The sequence below is a fragment of the Tachysurus vachellii genome, chromosome 10 (genome assembly GCF_030014155.1).
Source record: "Tachysurus vachellii isolate PV-2020 chromosome 10, HZAU_Pvac_v1, whole genome shotgun sequence".
NCBI classification, from domain to species: domain Eukaryota; kingdom Metazoa; phylum Chordata; class Actinopteri; order Siluriformes; family Bagridae; genus Tachysurus; species Tachysurus vachellii.
In genome coordinates, this window is record NC_083469.1 from 10,224,558 (window position 1) to 10,245,038 (window position 20,481).

The 20,481-nt window shown below is 41.2% G+C and overlaps 3 protein-coding genes across 3 annotated transcripts in view; 2 read left to right on the forward strand and 1 right to left on the reverse strand.

Annotated features, from left to right (window-relative positions):
• Window positions 1-126: 126 nt before the first annotated feature.
• On the reverse strand, window positions 127-6,534 carry LOC132852532 (b(0,+)-type amino acid transporter 1-like). The gene is made up of 4 exons (XM_060879768.1): window positions 6,475-6,534; window positions 5,432-5,923; window positions 464-600; window positions 127-366 (listed from the first exon to the last, which is right to left on the reverse strand). Exons 1-4 carry the CDS (start codon window positions 6,532-6,534, stop codon window positions 192-194), a joined length of 864 nt encoding a protein of 287 aa, XP_060735751.1. The 3' UTR covers window positions 127-191.
• Window positions 6,535-8,421: 1,887 nt separating this feature from the next.
• Window positions 8,422-8,948, forward strand: LOC132852533 (rho-related GTP-binding protein RhoB-like). Its single transcript, XM_060879769.1, is given in 1 exon segment — window positions 8,422-8,948. A coding segment is annotated over 1 exon segment (348 nt). The 5' UTR covers window positions 8,422-8,600.
• A 4,396-nt stretch (window positions 8,949-13,344) lies between these two features.
• Window positions 13,345-20,481, forward strand: part of LOC132852236 (b(0,+)-type amino acid transporter 1-like) — a 36,419-nt gene continuing 29,282 nt past the window's right edge. Inside the window, exon 1 of the mRNA XM_060879318.1 lies at window positions 13,345-14,043. Within this exon, the coding sequence (XP_060735301.1) occupies window positions 13,345-14,043 (699 nt within the window). The remainder of the gene's footprint in view (window positions 14,044-20,481) is intronic.

Below are 20,481 nucleotides of genomic sequence, written 5' to 3' on the forward strand. Positions count from 1 at the left end.
TGCCTTTGGAAACTGCTAACAAAAACATTGCAAAAAAAAATTTTTATTATTGCTTTATTTTCTTTTTCTTTTTTTACAATATAAACAGTTATTTGGAAATCTATTATTGTAGAACAATATTTTAAGAGTGAGTACTACATTATTAACAAATTATCATTAAATGAGTCACCTGAAAGAACATGCTGTTGCAGTTAAAATGACGAAGGCAAAATAATAGTTGTTCTTGTTTTCCTTACCATATGACCCTCTCGGGCAGCGACAAAACAAACTCGTCCTCCGCTAAAAAAGGATCCATTTAGAGAGCCGAAGGATGACAGTGCTGCAGCAATAGACATCACCCAGCCCCAGCTACCCAGGACCTTATTGCTGTTTCCAAAGACATAACAGTATCAACAGCTGCTTAGTCAGTGACTAACAACATGTTTAGTGTGCCATTCCTTCTGTCAGTATGCAGAATAAAAACTTACCCCAAGTAACTGCTACAGCACTGGATACCATAATTTCTCTTGGAGTCATGGCAGCCAGATAACTGACATTAATCAGCAAGTAGAGGATGGTTACCATCGGGATGGCAATCATTAATGCCCGGGGGAGATTTACCTTAAACAAATGGATAAAATGTAAAGATAAGTGCATCTTTTACTGACATATTTTACTGTTTCATAATAATCACTAACTTGTAGATCCATTTCATAAAGAACTTTGTTTCATTAGAAAGTGAAAGAATAACATTTTGTTGCAGACAAATGCATATTTGTAATGCTCAAGTATGCTATACTATACACATCCTCAATACAAAATGTCTTACATCTCACCTCTGGATTTTTCAACTGCTCAGTCACAACGTTTAGATTAGACCAGCCTAAAAAAAGACCAGAGTCCCTGATACACAGCTATTCCAATGGGACTGAGTCCCAGCTTTGTGCCCTGAAAGGCAATGTCCAAATTGCCAAGGATTTCATGGCCACCATTGGACACCATTATGGCCACCATTCCCCCAATCACAATTATTATCAAAGCTACAACTTTGGCCACTAGGAAGATAACCTGAATGGTCATGGCAGAGCGAAAACTTAGCATATTGATGACAGCCACCACCAAAATGCACACCACTGCTATGCATTTCACCACTAATGTAGGTGGCATGAAGCCGGAGTAAAAAGGAGCCACAGCATACTGAGCTAAACTTAGTGCCATGGCTGCAATACCTGCTGGCTTCAACACGATTAATTGAATTCACCTCCAGACTCTCTGAACATGGCACCAAGCTCTGCATAAGTTAGCGCAGCACATAGAGTCACCAGGCCACACACAGCCCAGATGATCAAGCTTGCTCCAGGGCTTCCAACATTAGACATCACAAACTGAGGAGACATGAAGATCCCCGAACCTATCATAGTGCCTGCGACCAGAGAGATTGCACTAATTAACCCTACCTCCCACTTCAGCTTCAATCATTTATACTCTCTTCTCTTTATGATACAAGTGAGAATGAGCTTATCAAAGTTTGCAATGAAAGGAGGAAAAAAAGGTAATAAGACACTTAAGTCCAATGTAATTCTGCTTAAATATTAACATGCTTGGAAAAACGTTCTATAAACAAAAGCATTACGGCAATAAAAGCAACCAGATAGTCAGTTCACTGTGAACATTTAAAGAACATTTGTTTCTCATTATCATTGTATTTAGTTATTCTATATATATTAACTACCATCACATATAATTCAAATAATAATTTAAAAAACCTGATTAGCCAAATATAGTTGTAGTGTTTTGTTGGTGTTTTTACATAAAAAAAAAAATATCGACTCTGTAGCACTTTGTATAAAATGTAATTACATGTTTTGTTTTTTGAATCACTAACAACGTGATTAATTCAATTTGATTTCAATTCGGTTTATAAAGCACTTTTAACTTTTACATATGTAGAAATATGTACATTGGATAGAAATGATTACATATGTGGTATGGACAACAAAGAAAAGTATTCTTGTCAGAGATGGGGGACTCGAGTCATATGACTTGACTCGAGTCAGACTTAAGTCGCAAATTTGAGACTTGCTTGACAAATATTAAAAAAAGACTCGACTTGACTTTGACTTGACATTCAAGGCTTGAGACTTACTTGTGACTCGAGTTAAATGACTCGAAATAACTTGTTTTTTTTGTTTTGTTTTTTCTAAATCTGTTTTTAAATGCATGCAAGAGCGTAATCTAATCACGTGACGCAGCAGGCAAGCAGAGGGAGCGCGCGCACTAACTAATAAACCTTAACAGTCGTGACGAAACATGGAAGGCGCTACACCAAAAATTATTTCGGGTACCGGGATTTTGGGGATCCAGTCCCCTTATTCGGTTTAACCACTATTTGGACATTTGTGATGGACTCCCTGCAGTTTTAGGCTGAGAACAGACACCCTCCCCTCTTTGTTCAAGGTAGCGGTAAGAGTTATGGCCATCCCTGCATCAAGTGCACCTGTTGAACGTGTATCGATCACAATGGAATGACAAAGTTCTATCAAATTAAATTTTTTGCAAGCGCAATGTAGTGTAAATGGTCACTGTTTATGTGGAAATGTCAGCTTTTTTGCAATAGCACTTATAATTGGTCTTCAGTGTTAGGCTTTGAGTGAAAAGCGTATGGATCGTTTATGGTAATGCGCGCACACACACACACACACACACACACACACACACACACATATATATACATATATATATATATATATATATATATATATATATATATATATATATATATATATATATATATATAAACCCTAAATATAAAAATAAAATACTTCAGAGTTGCAAGCACAGCAAATATTCTCGCATGCACACGCACACACATTCAATTTAAAGGGACAGTTCACCCAAAAATTTAAATTCTTTCATCTTTTTCTGACCCTCATGTTGTTACAAACCTGTATAAATGTCTTTGTTCTGATGAACACACATGTAGATATTTTGAGGACTGTTTGTAACCAAACCATTCTTGAGCCCCATTCACTTCTATAGTATTCCTTTTTCCCCACTATGGAAGTGAATGGGGCTCATAAATGGTTTGGTTACAAACAGTCCTCAAAATATCTTCCTCCGTGTTCATCAGAACAAAGACATTTATACAGGTTTGTAACATCATGAGGGTGAGAAAATTATGACAGAATTTTAATTTTTAGGTGAACTGTCCCTTTAATATTAATAAATTACACTCACTAAAATCATCTCTCTCTCTCTCTCTCTCTCTCTCTCTCTCTCCCCAATAGTTAAATAACTTCAAGGTTTGTGTGATTCAATAATTTACGTTTTTTGATTGACGTGATTGATTGTTGTTGTTGTTCTGTTGTTAAAAAGGAAGGGTCTAATTTAAGGATGTGTTCATGTCCCATTAAAAGGGAATGCCTGTTCAAAAAATACCATTTGTTTGCATAGAAACCATTGTAATCTTTTATATATATATATATATATATATATATATATATATATATATATATATATATATATATATATATATATATATACTTTTCTATGGTCTTCTGTCATGTTTGAGGCATATTGAAACTTTTCATGCTTTTATGTTGGCCTTATTTCAGTTACATTTACATCTTAGGTTTTGTTGTTTTGATTTTTATTCATTTTTAGATTTTTATTGTATTCACAACTCTTGCAAATTTTTTGTTGCAAATAAAACTAATTAAATTAGTTAAATTATCAAACATCTGTATGACTTGCCAGTGACTTGCTTGACTCAAGCTACGACTTGACTTGAATTGTTTGATATAAAGCAGTGACTTGACTTGACTTGACTTGACTCTCTCAAAAATTGACTCGGACTTGCTTGAGACTTGAAGGTTAAGACTTGAGACTTACTTGTGACTTGCACATGTGTGACTTACTCCCACCTCTGATTCTTGTAAACCTAAATACACATTTGATAGCAGTAGTTGGTAGCAGCATTAAAGAGAATTGAACTGCTGTTTTGCACAATACATTACAAGACCTCATATAACTGCTGCTATTATATAAAGTGTTTAGTCCAGTATTTCTGCACATGCAATAGTGTATATCTGCACTTCTTTTGTGTATTGTCTTTTGTGTAATGACACTGTCCTGCACTGTCTTTTTGTCTTGCACTGTTTGCACCACGTTGCACAGTTGCACATGTGGCTAGGACTACTTACTAAGTCCTTAGCTCTGTCTTTGTTCTATGTAGCACCATGATCCTGGTGAAACGTTTCATTGTGTACAGCAACAGCTATATATGGTTGAAATGACAATAAAATATTCTTGACTTGACTTGAATGTACAAAAACAGCATATAAAAAATGTTTATATTAGTGGTGCTGTAAATTTATGTATGTGTGTATGTGTGTATGTGTGTGTCAGTTCAGTTCACTGGAGCATGTACAGTGAGTAGAACAATGTAATCAATAACATAAAATAAACTAACATGGATAATCACATTGTGAAGTGGGAACTTACATCAGGTAGGTAATGGAGTTTATTTTTAACAAAGCTGGCAAAGCTGTCTTTATCAAGAAAGTTTTGTTTTTCTCTAAATCAGATGCTACTAATGTATTCTAGAAGATTCATCAGGCACCGACTCTACTGCTTGGTGTAAATGGGTACAGCCCAGAAGAAAGCTTAATAGTCTGAGGACTTCCTGTGATGCTTCTTGATCACCTCCACCTGAAGAACACCCTTCTAGCCAGACAATAATTCTGGTGTTGTCTATTGTACCTGAAAGGGGGGGAATTACCACATCTTCCCATGTAATTGGAATGCTGTCTCAATTTAGTTGCATAGTTCGCACCCTACTTGGTAGGTCTTCATATTGTACCTGATGAAAACAAGATAACAATAAGCTAAACGAAAGTCAAAAGAAAAGTATGCAACTTTTTTCTATTTTTAATATTGATTTCACTCTGTGTGTTGTCTATTCAATCGTATGTCATTCCAGCTGCTCAAATTTGTTTGCTTCTATAAAAATTGAAATTTGAGATATTTTGTTTACATATGTTCATGTATGTCTAAAGAAGAGCTGGTGAAAAGTTCAAGCAAGTCTGTATGCTGGATTCTGTGAGACACAGAACAGGCTTTATCATAGATATTATAACCAAAATGATAAAGAAACGCTCAAGGACAATGAAATAATAAATTCTGAGCAATACAAACGGAATATTATAATTTACTCTGAAATTGTGGAAGACCTTGTACACAGAGAATTGCTGACTTTTAACCTAAAAATCACAGTTCCACACCAGAGTTTGTGGTAATTAATCATCTGTCACACTCCTAAATGGTAAAGCATTTACATTTTATATTTATCGACCTTGATCTATGATCTATCCCATTGGGATAACATGCAACAAAACATTCATTTACTTGTTATCTTCCAAATAAAGGTACTTTATCTTAAGATAAGAATTACCTCTGGACACTTAAGTTCTTCAGTTACAGAGTTCAGGTTGTTCCAGCCATCGTAAGACCACAGACACTGATAGAAAGCCATTCCTATCACACCAACGCTTTGGCTTGTCCCCTCAAATGCATATTGAAGATTGCCAGTGTTGTCTTGAATAAGCAACACCACACCACCAATGGAAATAACAAGCAGTGCAAGGAACTTAACTGCCATTAGGATTGTTGTGACAGCCATGGAAAATCGCACATTCAGGCAGTTCACCATGACCAAGAGTAAGAGGCCAACAGCAGCTACAGACTTCACCACCACAGCTGGAGGTGCACAGTCTTCATAGAAGGGTGCAACAGCATTCTGGGCAAAGCTGAGAGCCAGTCCAGTCATACTGGTTGGCCTCACAACCAGAACAGATGTAAAGGCAAATATAAAGGCCATCAGGTTGCCAGACGTGTGTATTATATAGATGTATTCACCTCCAGATTCACGGATCGTTGTTCCTAGCTCAGCTTACGTTGTTCCTAGCTCAGCTCTTTAGTATTATCTACAGAGCAAGAGAAGCTATATTCATGTCAAACCATTCATTTGTGCGTAATGTTTTTCTCCTTTCGTCATAGCTTTGTGTTCAAGTTCTTACTTTTTGAGCAGCTCATGAGCAAAAAAGCGGGCTTAACTTTAATGAGGTATCCATTGAATTTAAACTATTACAATTGTATTTTACTTGATAAGGTTACAGTGTTTACAGTAACTTCTAATTAATGTAAGGCTTACATTACTTCAAAAGTTGAACCATTTACTTGCAAAGAAGTACATTTCATGTTACGTTACATTGTAAGCTTACATTTTGTTTGTGATGACAGGAATATAATGATAAATTACATTGGTTATGTCACAGCCAGTGTTTGTTGTGACAACAAAACTCAATGAAAGTCCCACACACGTCTTAAATTCGCAGTAAATAGCCGCCACCGCAACCGGATGCAGTCCTCGCATTTATCCACCGCGCGTCATGGCGCGTCATAGTGGGTCATAGCCAACATGGAAGTCTGTCGTACCTCTCGCGAGATTTCCATACTTTGAAGGAATTCGTGTAGCCGTAGAAACAGAGCAGCCATTTTGCCCCGGGGTTAAATCTTATAAACACAATTTTATTACTGTAAACCTTTAGTATTTTATTTATTTATTTTTCAAATTATAACAAATAACAATACAATAACATAGTATTAAAATCTTAAAACATCAGTATAACATAAAAGGAAGGAAAAATGGAAATACAAACAAGGGGTATCAAAACAATACAATTAATTTAGAAAAGAGGAATTAACAGCAATGTAAAAGTCCATAGTTTTCATAGCTTTTCAGATTGTAAGTCATTTTAAAGTTTGAAATATGGATAATGTTTGGTTTCCTTTCAGACCACTTACACTTATGGATATAAAACTTTCCAAATAAAATACAAAGATTTAAAATAAAAATAGGACATTTTGCCATTTTATTTTCCCCATTAAAAAAATATAACATATTTTTCCTGTTTATTAATTTTTGTCCCACATAATGAATCAAAAACAATTTTTGATATCAATCCAAAAAACCTAATGTACATACAATAAAAAAAGGTGCACAGCAGATTATGTATTTATATTACAGAATGTACAGCAATCTGATATATCATTTTAAAATTGATTAAAATATATCATTTAGAAATTGGTTTTTGCATAAATTAGGTGTATCATTTTAAAATATACTTTACTAATTTTATTGTTAATGCAATACTTATTATTGTAAGTACAAACCAATTTCCAAATAATATTATCAATGAGTCTGTCCCAGTATTGTTTGCTTTCCAATTCTGCAAGACAGTGAAGTAACTCCCTAAAAAATTTATTATCACATTTATTGTCTTTAATATTAATACCATTCAAAAGGATTTCTTTTTCACATTAGATTCTTATCAGAGTCCATATTACTTTGCAATAATCTCAGAAAACCTGCAGAAACTGCATCAAATACAATGCTATATTCTCTTGAAGAACTGGGATGTTAAATTTTATTCTAAGAAATATGTACTGTAAGTAAATAACCTTTGTCGTTTAGCAGTTTTGAAATAAACAATCTATTATTTTTAACTCAGTTATTGTAAAATATTGATTTATTTTTGTATTTCACGTATTGATTATTCCAGATGAAGTGCCTGTGGGGATAAAAATTATGTTTGTAGATAAAAAGCCAGAATTAGAGCCTGCCTATGAAAACTGGATAACTGAAAAGGGAGTTTATTTACATCAGAATCACATTTTAGGAGAAACTCTATGCCGCCAATTTTTTTCAAAACATACGATTAGGAATTATATACCATATCTTATCTTTATCTTTTATGAAATGTTTAATTCAGTTCAACTTGAACAAACCTGTAGTGTTTAAAGTTCATAAATCAGTACATGTATACGCATCTCTTTTACTAAAGACACGTGTCAGGGTTTCAAATGACAATAAATTATCAATAGGCCCACAATCAATAAATAAATAGTTTACAGTGAGATAACTTATCAAATTTGTAGGTGTTCTGTATATTATTTTTTAGAGGTTAGTATTTTTTCAAATAGTTTCATACACTTTGTCCAAAAATAAACAAAACAATTAATTTTGTTACAGTGAAATCTAGCTTAAAATACAATAAATAAATAATATATGTATTAATAATATTAATAATTTATTAGTCAAATAGAGGTTGTAAAATATGTATAAAGCCATGGCATTCTTACAAATAAATAATACAGTTTCTGTCCTGACATTGTCTCAAGATGTCATTTTTTATGATGTTTTTTACCATTTCGTCTTGTGAAACGTTGATGCTTTAAACATGCATGCGCATGCGCAAAAAAGAGGCCGGCAGTTCTAGTCCTCGTGGTGAAAGAATAATCCACGCTCTCTCTGCTGATTCAACCAATAATATTGCGAGCATGAAGTCATCGTGCTGCTCTCCATTGGAGTGCTATATTAAGAAAGCAGCGAGGTTGCTTTATAAAGAAGTTCTGTCCAGCAGCTGTTCATGGAAACGTCGTGGTCCAACCTTGTGAGAGGAAGTGACTGTAGATTATATGGCGGCACAATAAAAGCAGAGAGATCACTTGTATCTAATAAGGTTGTTTAGTTATTTGCAGTGTTTGATAGAACCAGTACAATGGCTGCTATCCGAAAGAAACTGGTGGTGGTTGGGAATGGCGCATGCGGTAAGACCTGTCTCCTGATCGTGTTCAGCAAGGACGAGTTCCCGGAGGTGTACGTCCCTACAGTGTTTGAGAACTACGTGGCGGACATCGAGGTGGACAGCAAGCAAGTGTAGCTGACGCTGTGGGACACGGCCGGACAGGAGGATTACGACCGGCTCCGACCGCTTTCCTATCCGGACACGGACGTCATACTAATGTGCTTCTCTGTGGACAGCCCTGACTCGCTAGAGAACATCCCTGAGAAGTGGGTTCCCGAGGTCAAACACTTCTGCCCTGTTTGGTTCTACTTGTCCACTTAAAGCACAAGTGTTAAACGTAATGCCTATGGGAACTTGCAAAAGTCATATTAAACATTAAAACATATAAAAATATTTTATTTGTTAGAATTGCACATTACATAAAATGGGTTAAAATTGTCTGATGCAAATCAGATATGCAGCTAAAATATTTCAGTGTTTGCAGTGCAGTAGAATGGAATTAATTGGAGGTGGGCCTGTACAGAATTTCCTGTATTGTCTTTAAATGTTAAACAATCAGCTCAATAATGATAAGTACATTTAAGCTCAGCTGTTAAGCTCAAACCATCATTCATGTAATCATCACAATTATATGGTTAATTATACATTGCTTTTTAATATTGTACTAATAATATGTAGTAGATTTCAGTAGTTATATCTTGGCTTGTTATAAAATCATTCAAAATCATTCAGATATTCATTCATTCATTTTCTACCGCTTATCCGAACTACCTCGGGTCACGGGGAGCCTGTGCCTATCTCAGGCGTCATCGGGCATCAAGGCAGGATACACCCTGGACAGAGTGCCAACCCATCGCAGGGCACACACACACACACACACACACACACACACACACACACACACATTCTCATTCAATCACACACTACGGACAATATTCCAGAGATGCCAATCAACCTACCATGCATGTGTTTGGACCGGGGGAGGAAACCGTAGTGCCCAGAGGAAACCACTGAGGCAGGGGGAGAACATGCAAACTCCACACACACAAGGCGGAGGCGGGAATCGAACCCCCAACCTTGGAGGTGTGAGGCGAACATGCTAACCACTAAGTCACCGTGCCCCCCCACATTCAGATATGAAATATTCAAAAATAATTTCATCTCACTGTGATGCATTGTTTATAGCAGGATATTTTTATTCATAAATTTTCCATCTACAGAATCTAGATTTTATAAAATTTGATTTTAACTTGGGGTGCACGGTGGCTTGGTGGTTAGCACATTTGCCTCACACCTTTAGGTTTGGGGGTTCTATTCCTGCCTCTGCCTTGTGTGTGTGGAGTTTGTATGTTCTCCCTGTGCTTCGGGGGTTTCCTCCAGGTACTCCGGTCCCAGGGTGTATCCTGCCTTAATGCTCAATGAAGCCTGAGATTGGCACAGGCTCCCCGTGACCCGAGAATAGTTCGGATAAGCGGTAGAATGAATGAATGAATGAATGAATGAATGAATGAATGAAACATTTTTATCATATTAACCATAATTATTAAAATTATTTATAGTCATATTTACATTAATGAGGTTTGGCTAAAACCCTTTCAATTTACCAGATTTATAATAATCTGAGAATAGAAGCCTTTTGAGAGACACAAGCGTAACAAATTCACCCATGACTCATTTTGGGGGTAATTTAAAGTTTAGTGGGGCTAACTTAACACTTAACAAGTAAAGTACAGCTAAAGTGTCCCTGGTTCAATCTTGAGTTTAGGTCACATTTTGTGTGAAGTTTCACATTTTCCCTGTGTCTGCACCATTTTCCTTCCTTCTCATTTTGGTGGTATATTGGGCTTCTCTAAAATTTCTTGGTGTGAAAAAACTGTCATATTCGAATGTATACCTTTCTCAATGCTCATGCAGGGAGCCTTCAAAGTGGCATCAATCCAGATCAATCTTGCTCTCATCCAGAAGCAGGCCAGCCATTACACATCCATTATTCCCTCTTACACTGTGACATGTAGACTAACAGTGAAAATGGTTGAGACCCCCTGAACAGGTAGATCACTAGCATGCATTTGGATAAACTAAGATAAATATTATCCTGCTTGCCAATGAGGTTCATCAAGGCTGCTACCTATATTCCCCTAATCTTGCTAGAACTGCAGACAATTCATTGATATGTCATCAGCCTTCAACTGTACTCCAAGTTACACAGAATAAAATGTGTCTTTGTCCCAGTAGATGGAATGCAATCATTAGCCCGCTGGCAGTGAAAGACATTTCTTGCAGAATGAGTCCCACTGGGATTATGCCCCACTGGAGAGGAATAATCACCTTGGATTCTTCACCCATAGGCTAGAGAGGTTGTCAGTTTGGCATCTGGTTTAAGGTGCATCAGTCACTTGAGAGCAGTCCATTCATGAAGGTTCTCAAACTTTGCAATGTTTTTGTCTGCTGAGACAACATTGTGACAGTTATATCAGGAATCGAAGTGGTATGAGGACGAGCAGCTGTTTTCACCATGTCACTTGGGCTTACTCATATCTTGTCTCTTTGAGAGCAATTCAACTGCCAGAAATGAACTGCCAAGATGGCGCATGCATACAGGGGAGTGATGTGTACACCTTGATGGTAGCCCTTGGGAAAATATTGTCCATGTACTCTTTGCTTGTGCCAAGTTTACCGGTTGCTAATTGTGCTAACATCTGGGTCATATAAACATTTTATTAACTCACTATCATTATTAAATATTGTATGCAACACATTTCTTCCTCCTCTTCACATTTCAGACATTTTCTCCTCTGATAAAGAAACTAGTAAGCCTCTTAAAATTCCTCTTCACTTCTCCTAACATTTTTTGACCTTATGAGATCTTTTAAGGGTTAAGATGATTTATGAATAACTTTTATCTTTACTGGGATCTTTTCTTTAATTTTAAGAGAAAACGCCCCAAATTCACTTGGAGCAACTCTTTATGAAAGAATCTTTATGAAATCGTCAAGATGTCATTGGATCAAGATGCTTTTATTTGTGTATTATAATTATAATTGGCTTTACATTTTTTACATTTCTGATTGTCAGCTCATTGTGACTGAAAAGTGAAAGGTGAAAGTCTGGAGTCTGGATTTCATGCCTTTAACCATGTTGGTTTTGAACCTCTTAATTGTAACTTTGTTATATGATGACATCTTCTGGATAGATTTGTCATTACAAGATACTGGTATCACATAGCCATGTCATAGTAAAGCCTTTTATGGTCCTCAAGATATGCTTCATCCACTGCGGGTCCTAAGCTTTAACGGAAATATTGTTGCTTTTCTAAAGACAGCAAATCCTGGTGGTTAAGGTGCCAGCCTGCATTCAGAAAATGAAAGTTAAAGCTACTGAAGGACTTCTTGGAACTGAAGAAACTCCTGAAGAAGAACAGCCGATACTGTATATACATGCAATGGGCAGTTTATTAGGCCTTGCTCATTCACACAACTATCCAGTCAGCCATTTATGTGGCAGCAGTGCAGTGCATAAACCCATGCAGATAGAGCTTAAGAGCTGTTCATCAAATATCAGAATGCGGAAAAATGTGCTATCAGTTATTTTATCATGGTTATGGTGCCAGTAGGGCTGGTTTTGGTATTACCAAAAATGCTGATCTTCTGGGATTTGTATACAAGATATTTCTACAGTTTCATGTAAAACTGTGTAAAAAATAAGGCAAAAGTATTTACTGTAGGGCGGTAGTAGCCCCGTTCAAGCCACAGCACCACAAAGCTGCCACTCTTGTGCCCTTGAGCAAAGTCCTTAACCTTCTCTTCTTCAGGGGCATTGTATCATGTGTTATTTCTTTAGCTTCCTTGCAAGTTGGTATATGCAAAGAAAGAATTTCTCTGTGAATTTCAACTATGAATTTCAATAAGACAAATAGAAACTTCTTCTAATGACCAATTGGTGTCAAACCTTTGCTAATAGGCAGAAGAAGTCAGGGTTTTAAGAGGGATTGTTTGAGTTATAACCTTCCTGTAAGATTGAAAGATTTTGACTAGTTTTCTCTGAAGGCCCCTGTGCACAAACTGAGGTCCAAAGACATGGTATGCAAAAGATGGCCTCAAGAAAGAGCCCTGTGTAATTGAGAAGTTTTAAACAAAAAAAAATTTTCTACACATGAGAAACCAGATTACTGCCAAAGAGTTCTGTTTTGTTTAATAACACTGCCTTTGGCAGAAGAGATACTCCCTTAGTCTTTAAATAAGCACTACTTCCTACTTCCACTTGTAGGGAGGACCCTAGAAAGTGCCACCACCATGTATGCTCCTAAGTACATGGTTTAGAGGTGTGTCTTCTGACAACTGTAAAACATTGCGCACTGTCCTAATTTTACTGCCCATCTGGATGATGATGGCAGTGGCCTTAGGAATTCCCATACATGTTTGCTAAAATTGCAAGCATTTCATTAATAGGTCATCAGTCTTCTGTGATGAGTTATTCAATAACAAGCGCGTGTCCACCAGAAAAGGCTTTATGACACTTTAACTTTTAATACTAAAAGGGAAAAAAAAAAACAAAAGGGGAAAATTTAAGACAAAAGTTGCCAGAATTAAGTACTGAACTCCTATGCAGTAAACAATACAGCATAGTGGGTTGAGTTTAAATGTGACAGTACTGTAGGTAGGGCAGCAGACACTACCATTGTACAGTGGAAAAGTCAGTCATTAGTAGAGTTATAGACATGGACAACACAGCTAGGAAACTTCAGCTAAAGTCAGAGGTAGGACTGATTGGAGGAGTGTCCCTTGTTGCAGGGGTCATGATCGACTCTGGGATCTTTATGTCCCCACAGACTGTGCTGCTGGACATTGGGAGTCCTGGGGCTAGCTTGGTGATCTGGGCTGGCTCTGGATTGTTGGCAATGCTGGCATCACTGAGCTATGCTGAACTGGGAACAGTGATTCGTGAATCTGGAGGTGAATACGTCTACATACTGCGCACTACCGGCAACTTGATGGCATTTCTCTTTGCTTTCACCTCTGTGCTTGTTGTAAGGCCAGTGAGTATGACTGGACTGGCTCTCAGCTTTGCGCTCAATGCTGTTGCACCCTTCTATGAAGACTGTGAATCCCCAGCCCTTGTAGTGAAGTCTGTAGCTGCATGTGGAATTGTCTTCTTGACCATAGTGAACTGCCTGAATGTGCGCTCCTCCATGGCTGTCACCACAATCCTCATGGTAGTTAAGTTCCTTGCACTGGCAGTTATTTCTATTATTGGTGTGATTTTGCTCATCCAAGGAGGCACTGGAAATCTTCAGAATGCATTTCAGGGGACCAGCTCCAGCATTAGTGTGACTGGAATGGCTTTCTACCAGTGTCTGTGGGCCTATGATGGTTGGAGCACTCTTAATTCAATCACTGAAGAGCTTAAGCATCCTGAGGTAACTATCACATGTATATATTCTTATATATATCCTAAGTACATGGTTTAGCATTGTGGCTTCTTACAGCTGGGAACGTTTCTCAGTGTCCTAATTTTACTGCCCATCTGGATGATGATGGCAGTGGCATTAGGAATTCCCCTAAATGTTTGATAAAATTGCTAGCATTTTTGAAATAGGTCATCAGCCTTCAATTGGACCAAGGCCTACTGAAATTGTGACTGAATTGTGTCCTCGTCTCAATAAGGGAACACAATCACCATCTGAATGGAAAAGGCATTTCTAGCAGAAGGAGTCCCGTTGAAGTTGTTTCTCACTAGACAGCGATAATCACAGATGGCTCCCTTACAGGCTGGAGGTAGTCTAGTGCCATATGGGTAATATGGGCAGGTGGCCCTGCAGTAAGCTGGAGTTCAGAACAGGCCACTTTGTTATATTTTGATATGTTTTTGATACAGAATTGTGACAGTAAGTTATAAGAGTAATCATGATTGTATACAAATCAACTGCCAGGGTTATGTGATAGTACAGTAGATTACCTACAGTATAAAGGATAGTGCTTTCCTCACCTTGCTGGTAGCTCATATGTCCAGATAAATCTATACTTATTTGTCTGTGCCAAGGTACCTAATTACTGGTTGTAGTTCTCTCTGGCAAAATTACTCAGACGTCTGGGATAGGATCGTATGTCCTCACTACTTCTATACTATGCTTTTATAAATTCAGAAAGAAGGATAGAATGCTTTACTTGTGGCCTCAAGATGATGCAACACAGTTGTTTGCACTGACTGATTTACTGAGTTTACACGATGACAGCCTCTAACTTCCCTTTAGTAATACCTCAAGAAGCTTAGCCCATTTGTTTTTAGTATGGTCGTGAATCATCTTCAGTTGTCAGTTAGTTGTTACTGTGTAACCATTTGAAGGTTTTAATAGTAGGCTACTTTGATTATCTTGTTAAAAATAAATTAAGGGTTTTGTCAGTGATGAGTTATTCAATAACAAGTGTGTGTCTGCCAGAAAAGAGTTTATGACACTTTAACTTTAAATACAGTACTGCTCAAAAGGGAAAATATAATGCAACAAGGGAAATAAGTGGCCAGCATTATATACTGAACTCCTATGCAGTAAACAATACAGCATAGTGGGTTGAGTTTAAATGTGACAGTACTGTAGGTAGGGCAGCAGACACTACCACTGTACAGTGGAAAGGTCAGTCATTAGTAGAGTTATAGACATGGACAACACAGCTAGGAAACGTACTCGGTTACAAACATAACCTCGGTTCCCTGAGATACGGAACGAGTACTGCGTATGGGGAAAAGCTCCTTTTTTCCTCAATACTGAAGCCTTTTTCAATAACGCAGTGCAACTGCACTGCCATTGGTTTAATCTGTAAACTTTTTTAAACCAATGACGGCGCTGCGTAGCTGCGCGAGCCTGTGGCGATGCAGCGCGCCAAAGCCCGCTAAAAAGGGGTGGGGCGTATAGCTATATAAGCAGGCAAATCGCCAGAGGAAATCAGGTCATACGACTGAAGCGACGACACTGAAGCCGCAGCCTCGTGGCATGGCATATAACGCAGTACTCGTTCCGTATCTCAGGGAACCGAGGTTACGTTCGTAACCGAGTACGTTCCCTTTCGATACTCCACTCATACTGCGTATGGGGAACGAATTCATCCGCGCCGTGCCACGGTAGGGAACGATAAGACTTATCTTGAACACCCTGGGGCCCAGAGGATAAGTGAGAGGGCCGGAGCCGTCGAACCCTTGACACAACACTGCTAAGAGGGAGCAAGCTTCCCGGAGGTGGTATGATGATGGAGCCTGAAGAGGCCGTCATATCAAACCGAAAGAACCCGAGCGTGCAAGGTCGGGATGTCCAGGTTATAGAATCTGACAAAAGTGGACGGCGAGGACCAACTGGCCGCCTCACAGATGTCCTTGATAGAGACACCACCAGACCAGGCCCATGAAGAGTCCATCCCTCTAGTGGAGTGGGCTCTTACTCCTATGGGGCACTCAAGACCCATAGAAGAGTAACATAGAGCGATAGCGTCGACTATCCAACGCGAGAGGCGTTGCTTTGAGACCGAAGACCCCTTGGTGCGGCCACCAAAGCAGACAAAAAGCTGGTCAGATTGCCTGAACGGCTGTGACCGCTCAGTGTATACCCTCAAAGCCCTCACTGGGCAGAGTAAATTCAGCTCTTGCTCACCTGACTCGTCTGATGACCTGAGGGACCAGAGCGATCGGGGGAAAAGCATAAAGAAGGAGGCTGGGCCAGTCGTGGGCCAGCGCATCTGTGTCCTTTGAAAAATAAGTTGGGCAATGAGAGTTGCTTTCTGAGACGAAGAGGTCGACCTCTGCCTTCCCGAAAATCTCCCAGATTTTGAGAACCATCTGGGGATGGAGCATCCACTCGTCCGAGGGGACGTTGCTCCGCGAAAGCATGTCTGCTCCCAGATTCGACTTGCCAGGTATGTGTGTCGCCTTGAGCGATTGCAACCTGGGTAATGCCCATTCCAAGAGGCGCTTTGCCAGCATGTAGAGGCGGCTGGACGAAAGGCCACCTTGGTGATTTATGTAGGACACCACTGTCATGCTGTCCGACTGGACTAGGACATGGCGCCCTTCCAGGATCGCCTGAAAAGATCGAAGGGCTCGTTCTACCGCCAGCATCTCGAGGCAGTTGATATGGAGATGGCTGTCCTCGTGCGACCACGAGCCGAAGGCTGGTCTGCCCTCGCACAGAGCGCCCCAACCCAGGTTGGACGCATCTGTTGAGACCACCGTCCTTCTGGAAACCGCCTGTAGGGGTACTCCACGGCTGAACCAAACAGGGTTCATCCAAGGCTCCAGGGCTGCTAGACAGGCCTGGTTGTCTCTGACGCGAAAGCGGCCGTGCCGCCAAGCGTGAGGTGGGACCCGGAGTTTCAGCCAGTATTGCAGGGGCCGCATTCGTAGGAGGCCAAGCTGTAAAACTGGGGAGGCGGAAGCCATCAGCCCTAGCATCCTCTGAAAGAACTTCAGAGGGAAACAGGCTTTGTTCCTGACAGAGGCCGCGAGCTGCTGAAGTACCAGAGCGCGCTCTGGTGATATGACCGCCCTCATGCAGACTGAGTCGAAAACCACTCCCAGGAACATAATACGTTGGCTGGGGAGCAGTGAGCTCTTGGCAAAATTGACCCTGAGTCCTAGGCACTCTAAGTGGCTCAGGAGCACGGATCTGTGGTGGTCTAGCTCGGTTCGCGACTGGGCTAGAATGAGCCAGTCGTCGAGATAGTTCAGAATGCGGATTCCCATCTGTCTCAGAGGGGAAAGTGCCTCGTTCATGCACTTCGTGAAAGTGCGTGGAGCTAGAGACAGCCCAAAGAGAAGGACTGCATATTGGTAAGCCACACCCTCGAACGCGAATCTCAAGAATCGTCTGTGATGTGGGGCTATCTGGATGTGAAAGTAAGCGTCTTTCAGATCCAGCGAGAAGAACCAGTCCTTCGGGGCAAATCTGCGTGAGTATCTGCTTCAGTGTCAACATCCTGAACTTCCGTTTCATGAGGGAGAGGTTCAGGAGTCTGAGGTCTAAGATGGGTCTGAGACCGGCATCTTTCTTGGGGACAAGGAAATAACGGCTGTAGAACCCCGACCCGCTTTCTGAGGGAGGAACGATCTCTATGGCTCCCTTCCTCAACAGCATCAGCACTTCGGTGCGGAGGACCTGGGCGTCGTCCGGCTCTACCAAAGTGGGAATCACCCCGCGAAAACGCGGGGGTCTCCGGGCGAACTGCAGTGAGTAGCCGTATTTTATTATCCCCAACACCCACTTGGACACTTTGGGGATGGCAGGCCACTGATTAGGGGCCTGAACACTGACGAGTGTGGAAGAGGAAAATTGCTCTCTTTTAGAAAATGTGAAATCTTTATTGTGTTTGACATAACAACAGTGCTTTGCGTGGACGCAACAACGGTGGGCCCAGGTCGCATAGCCGGCAGGTGAGAGAGCTTCTGGGGTGGTCCGGCCGTGGCGGGACTTTGCTCTTTCCTCTTCCTTCCCCAACATTAAGGAGGATTTAGAGGGCGTCGGGTCCAGCACAATCCTCTGCCGGGGGCCCTGACGTCCAGGCGGTTTAGCGCGCTTAGTGGGGCGAGCTGGGTGCTGCTCCTTAGGGGGCGCCACCTGGGGGGCAGAAAGGACAGGTTTGCTCTGGCGTTGAGTCGGCGCAGTCCTGGGGCGACTCGGGGCAGAGGTGGAGCGCTTGGGCAGGAAGTGCCGCATAGCCTGGGACGACTTCTGTGCTGCGGTGAAGCGCTCCGTAAACCCTTCTACGGCCCGAAGAGACCGGATGGAGAGACTGGGGCATCTAGAAAGGCCACCTTGTCGCTCTCCTTAATCTCAGTGAGGTTAAGCCAGAGGTGGCGCTCCAGCACAACCAGGTTGGCCATGGATCGTCCAATGGCTTGGGCCGTGGTTTTTGTGGCGCGCAGGGCCAGATCTGTCGTGCTGCAGAGGTCGCAAAAAGCAGGTTCACTAGGGCTCGACTCATCCAGGGAACGGAGAAGCTTTGCCTGGAACACTTGTAGAATGGCCATGGTGTGTAGTGCTGAAGCGGCTTGGCCCGCAGAAGTGTAGGCTCTGCCAGCCATGGCAGATGTCATCCTGCAGGGCTTTGAAGGAAGGGCTCTCTTGCTTTTCCACCCCACAGCCGCGGGGGGGCAGAGATGAGCAGCCACGGCCTCGTCCAGGGGCGGCAATTGCTCATAGCCCTTCTCCTGAGAGCCATCTACTGCGCCAAGAGCTGCAGAGGAAGTGCGTAGGCGGGCCGAGTAGGGGGCGCGCCACGACTTTGTGAGCTCATCGTACACCTCAGGGAAGAACGGGGCAGAACGCTGGCGGGGGGCCTGGCGGCTTCCCGGCAGGAACCACTCGTCCAGCCTGCTGCGCGTCGGCTCCTCAGGGGGGGCCCACTCCAGGTGGAGATCTTCGACAGCTCTGGAGAGGATGCGGAGAAGCTCGGCATCCATCCCAGCTTTGGCGTCGATGGGCTCTCGAGACGGCAAGTGGGCGGGGTTAGAATCACCGGCCCAGTCTTTCAGAAGCCGCGAGTGACATGGAGTCGTCAAGCGGCTTGTCCTCCGATCCGCCAAATGAGACGAGGTCACTCACTTCAGCTGAGGGACGCTGCTCTGGGCGTGAGAAGAGGACGGGGGACGGCTCTCTCGTTAAAACCGCTGGAAAGCTCTTTTTGTGATCGCCGGATGGCGGCAGGAGATCGCTGAGAAGCGGCTGCAAGCAGGAAGCCGGCAGCCCGAGAACGGCTGTCTAAAGAGCACCGGCGCTGCAAGCGGTCGGCGGTCTCAGCTGGTCCGCTGCGATGCCTATTCAACGGCGAAAATCCAGCGAAGGCGTTCAGAGGAAATTCAGCGAAGTCGTCGCTGAAGGAGTAAGATCTGATTTCCTCTGTCGATTTGCCTGCTTATATAGCTATACGCCCCGCCCCTTTTTAGCGGGCTTTGGCGCGCTGCATCGCCACAGGCCACATATAGTGAAAATATATGATTTAAATATCCCAGACTAGTAATCTGTGTGCACCTGAATGTTCCCTTTAGATTGAACACCCCTTTGTGATAAATTAATTCCTTAGATACATTAATTCTACAGGTAGTCTATGTTTCCCTTTGCACATTAACAAGGTTAATTTGTCCTCTGCTAGCTTCAAAGGAGGTATATAACATCTAGATGTGTGCATGTGCATTTACTGAGATATTTCAACGATCACATTGTGATGTACATCACAGTGTGTGCAATAGATACTGCTGTCATACACCATTTTAACTGGCCCACTACTAGTCTCACAACCTGCATATATACTTTCTACCTTTACTGCTAATATTTTCCACTCAGCAGGAGTCAGCAACGATTTTTGCAGTAAGGAAAAACTCCCCTTTCTTAGAGAGAATCTTAAGAATATTAAATGTGTATGAGTGATTTGTGTACATGGGTGAGTGGATTACAAACCAAGTACAGTATATATGTGAGATGCTTAACTTTTAAAGTGGTCCATTATTAGAAATGGCTTTATTTAAATGAGTGCTGCTCATTGTAGCAACTCATTGCAACAATCATCTTAAAGTCAGTCTGGATTGCCAGAAATTCCTTGGCTTTGCAATATGTTCCCAGACACTTGATGACTTTAGAAGGCTGATGGGAAAACTAGCTATAATATGACATATTCTGGACTGGTATGTGATTATATTAGCATGAAGTTAATTCCTTCTTTGTTGCCTACCATGTTATATTAAGACCTCCTTTTGTCCTTGAATCCCAATTCTATGCTACATATATGTATGCATCGATATAGGCTTGATAGCACATGAGTAAATTTCCATGATTAAATTTGCTATATAGCAAGACTATAAGGAGTAAGCGTGTTTTTAA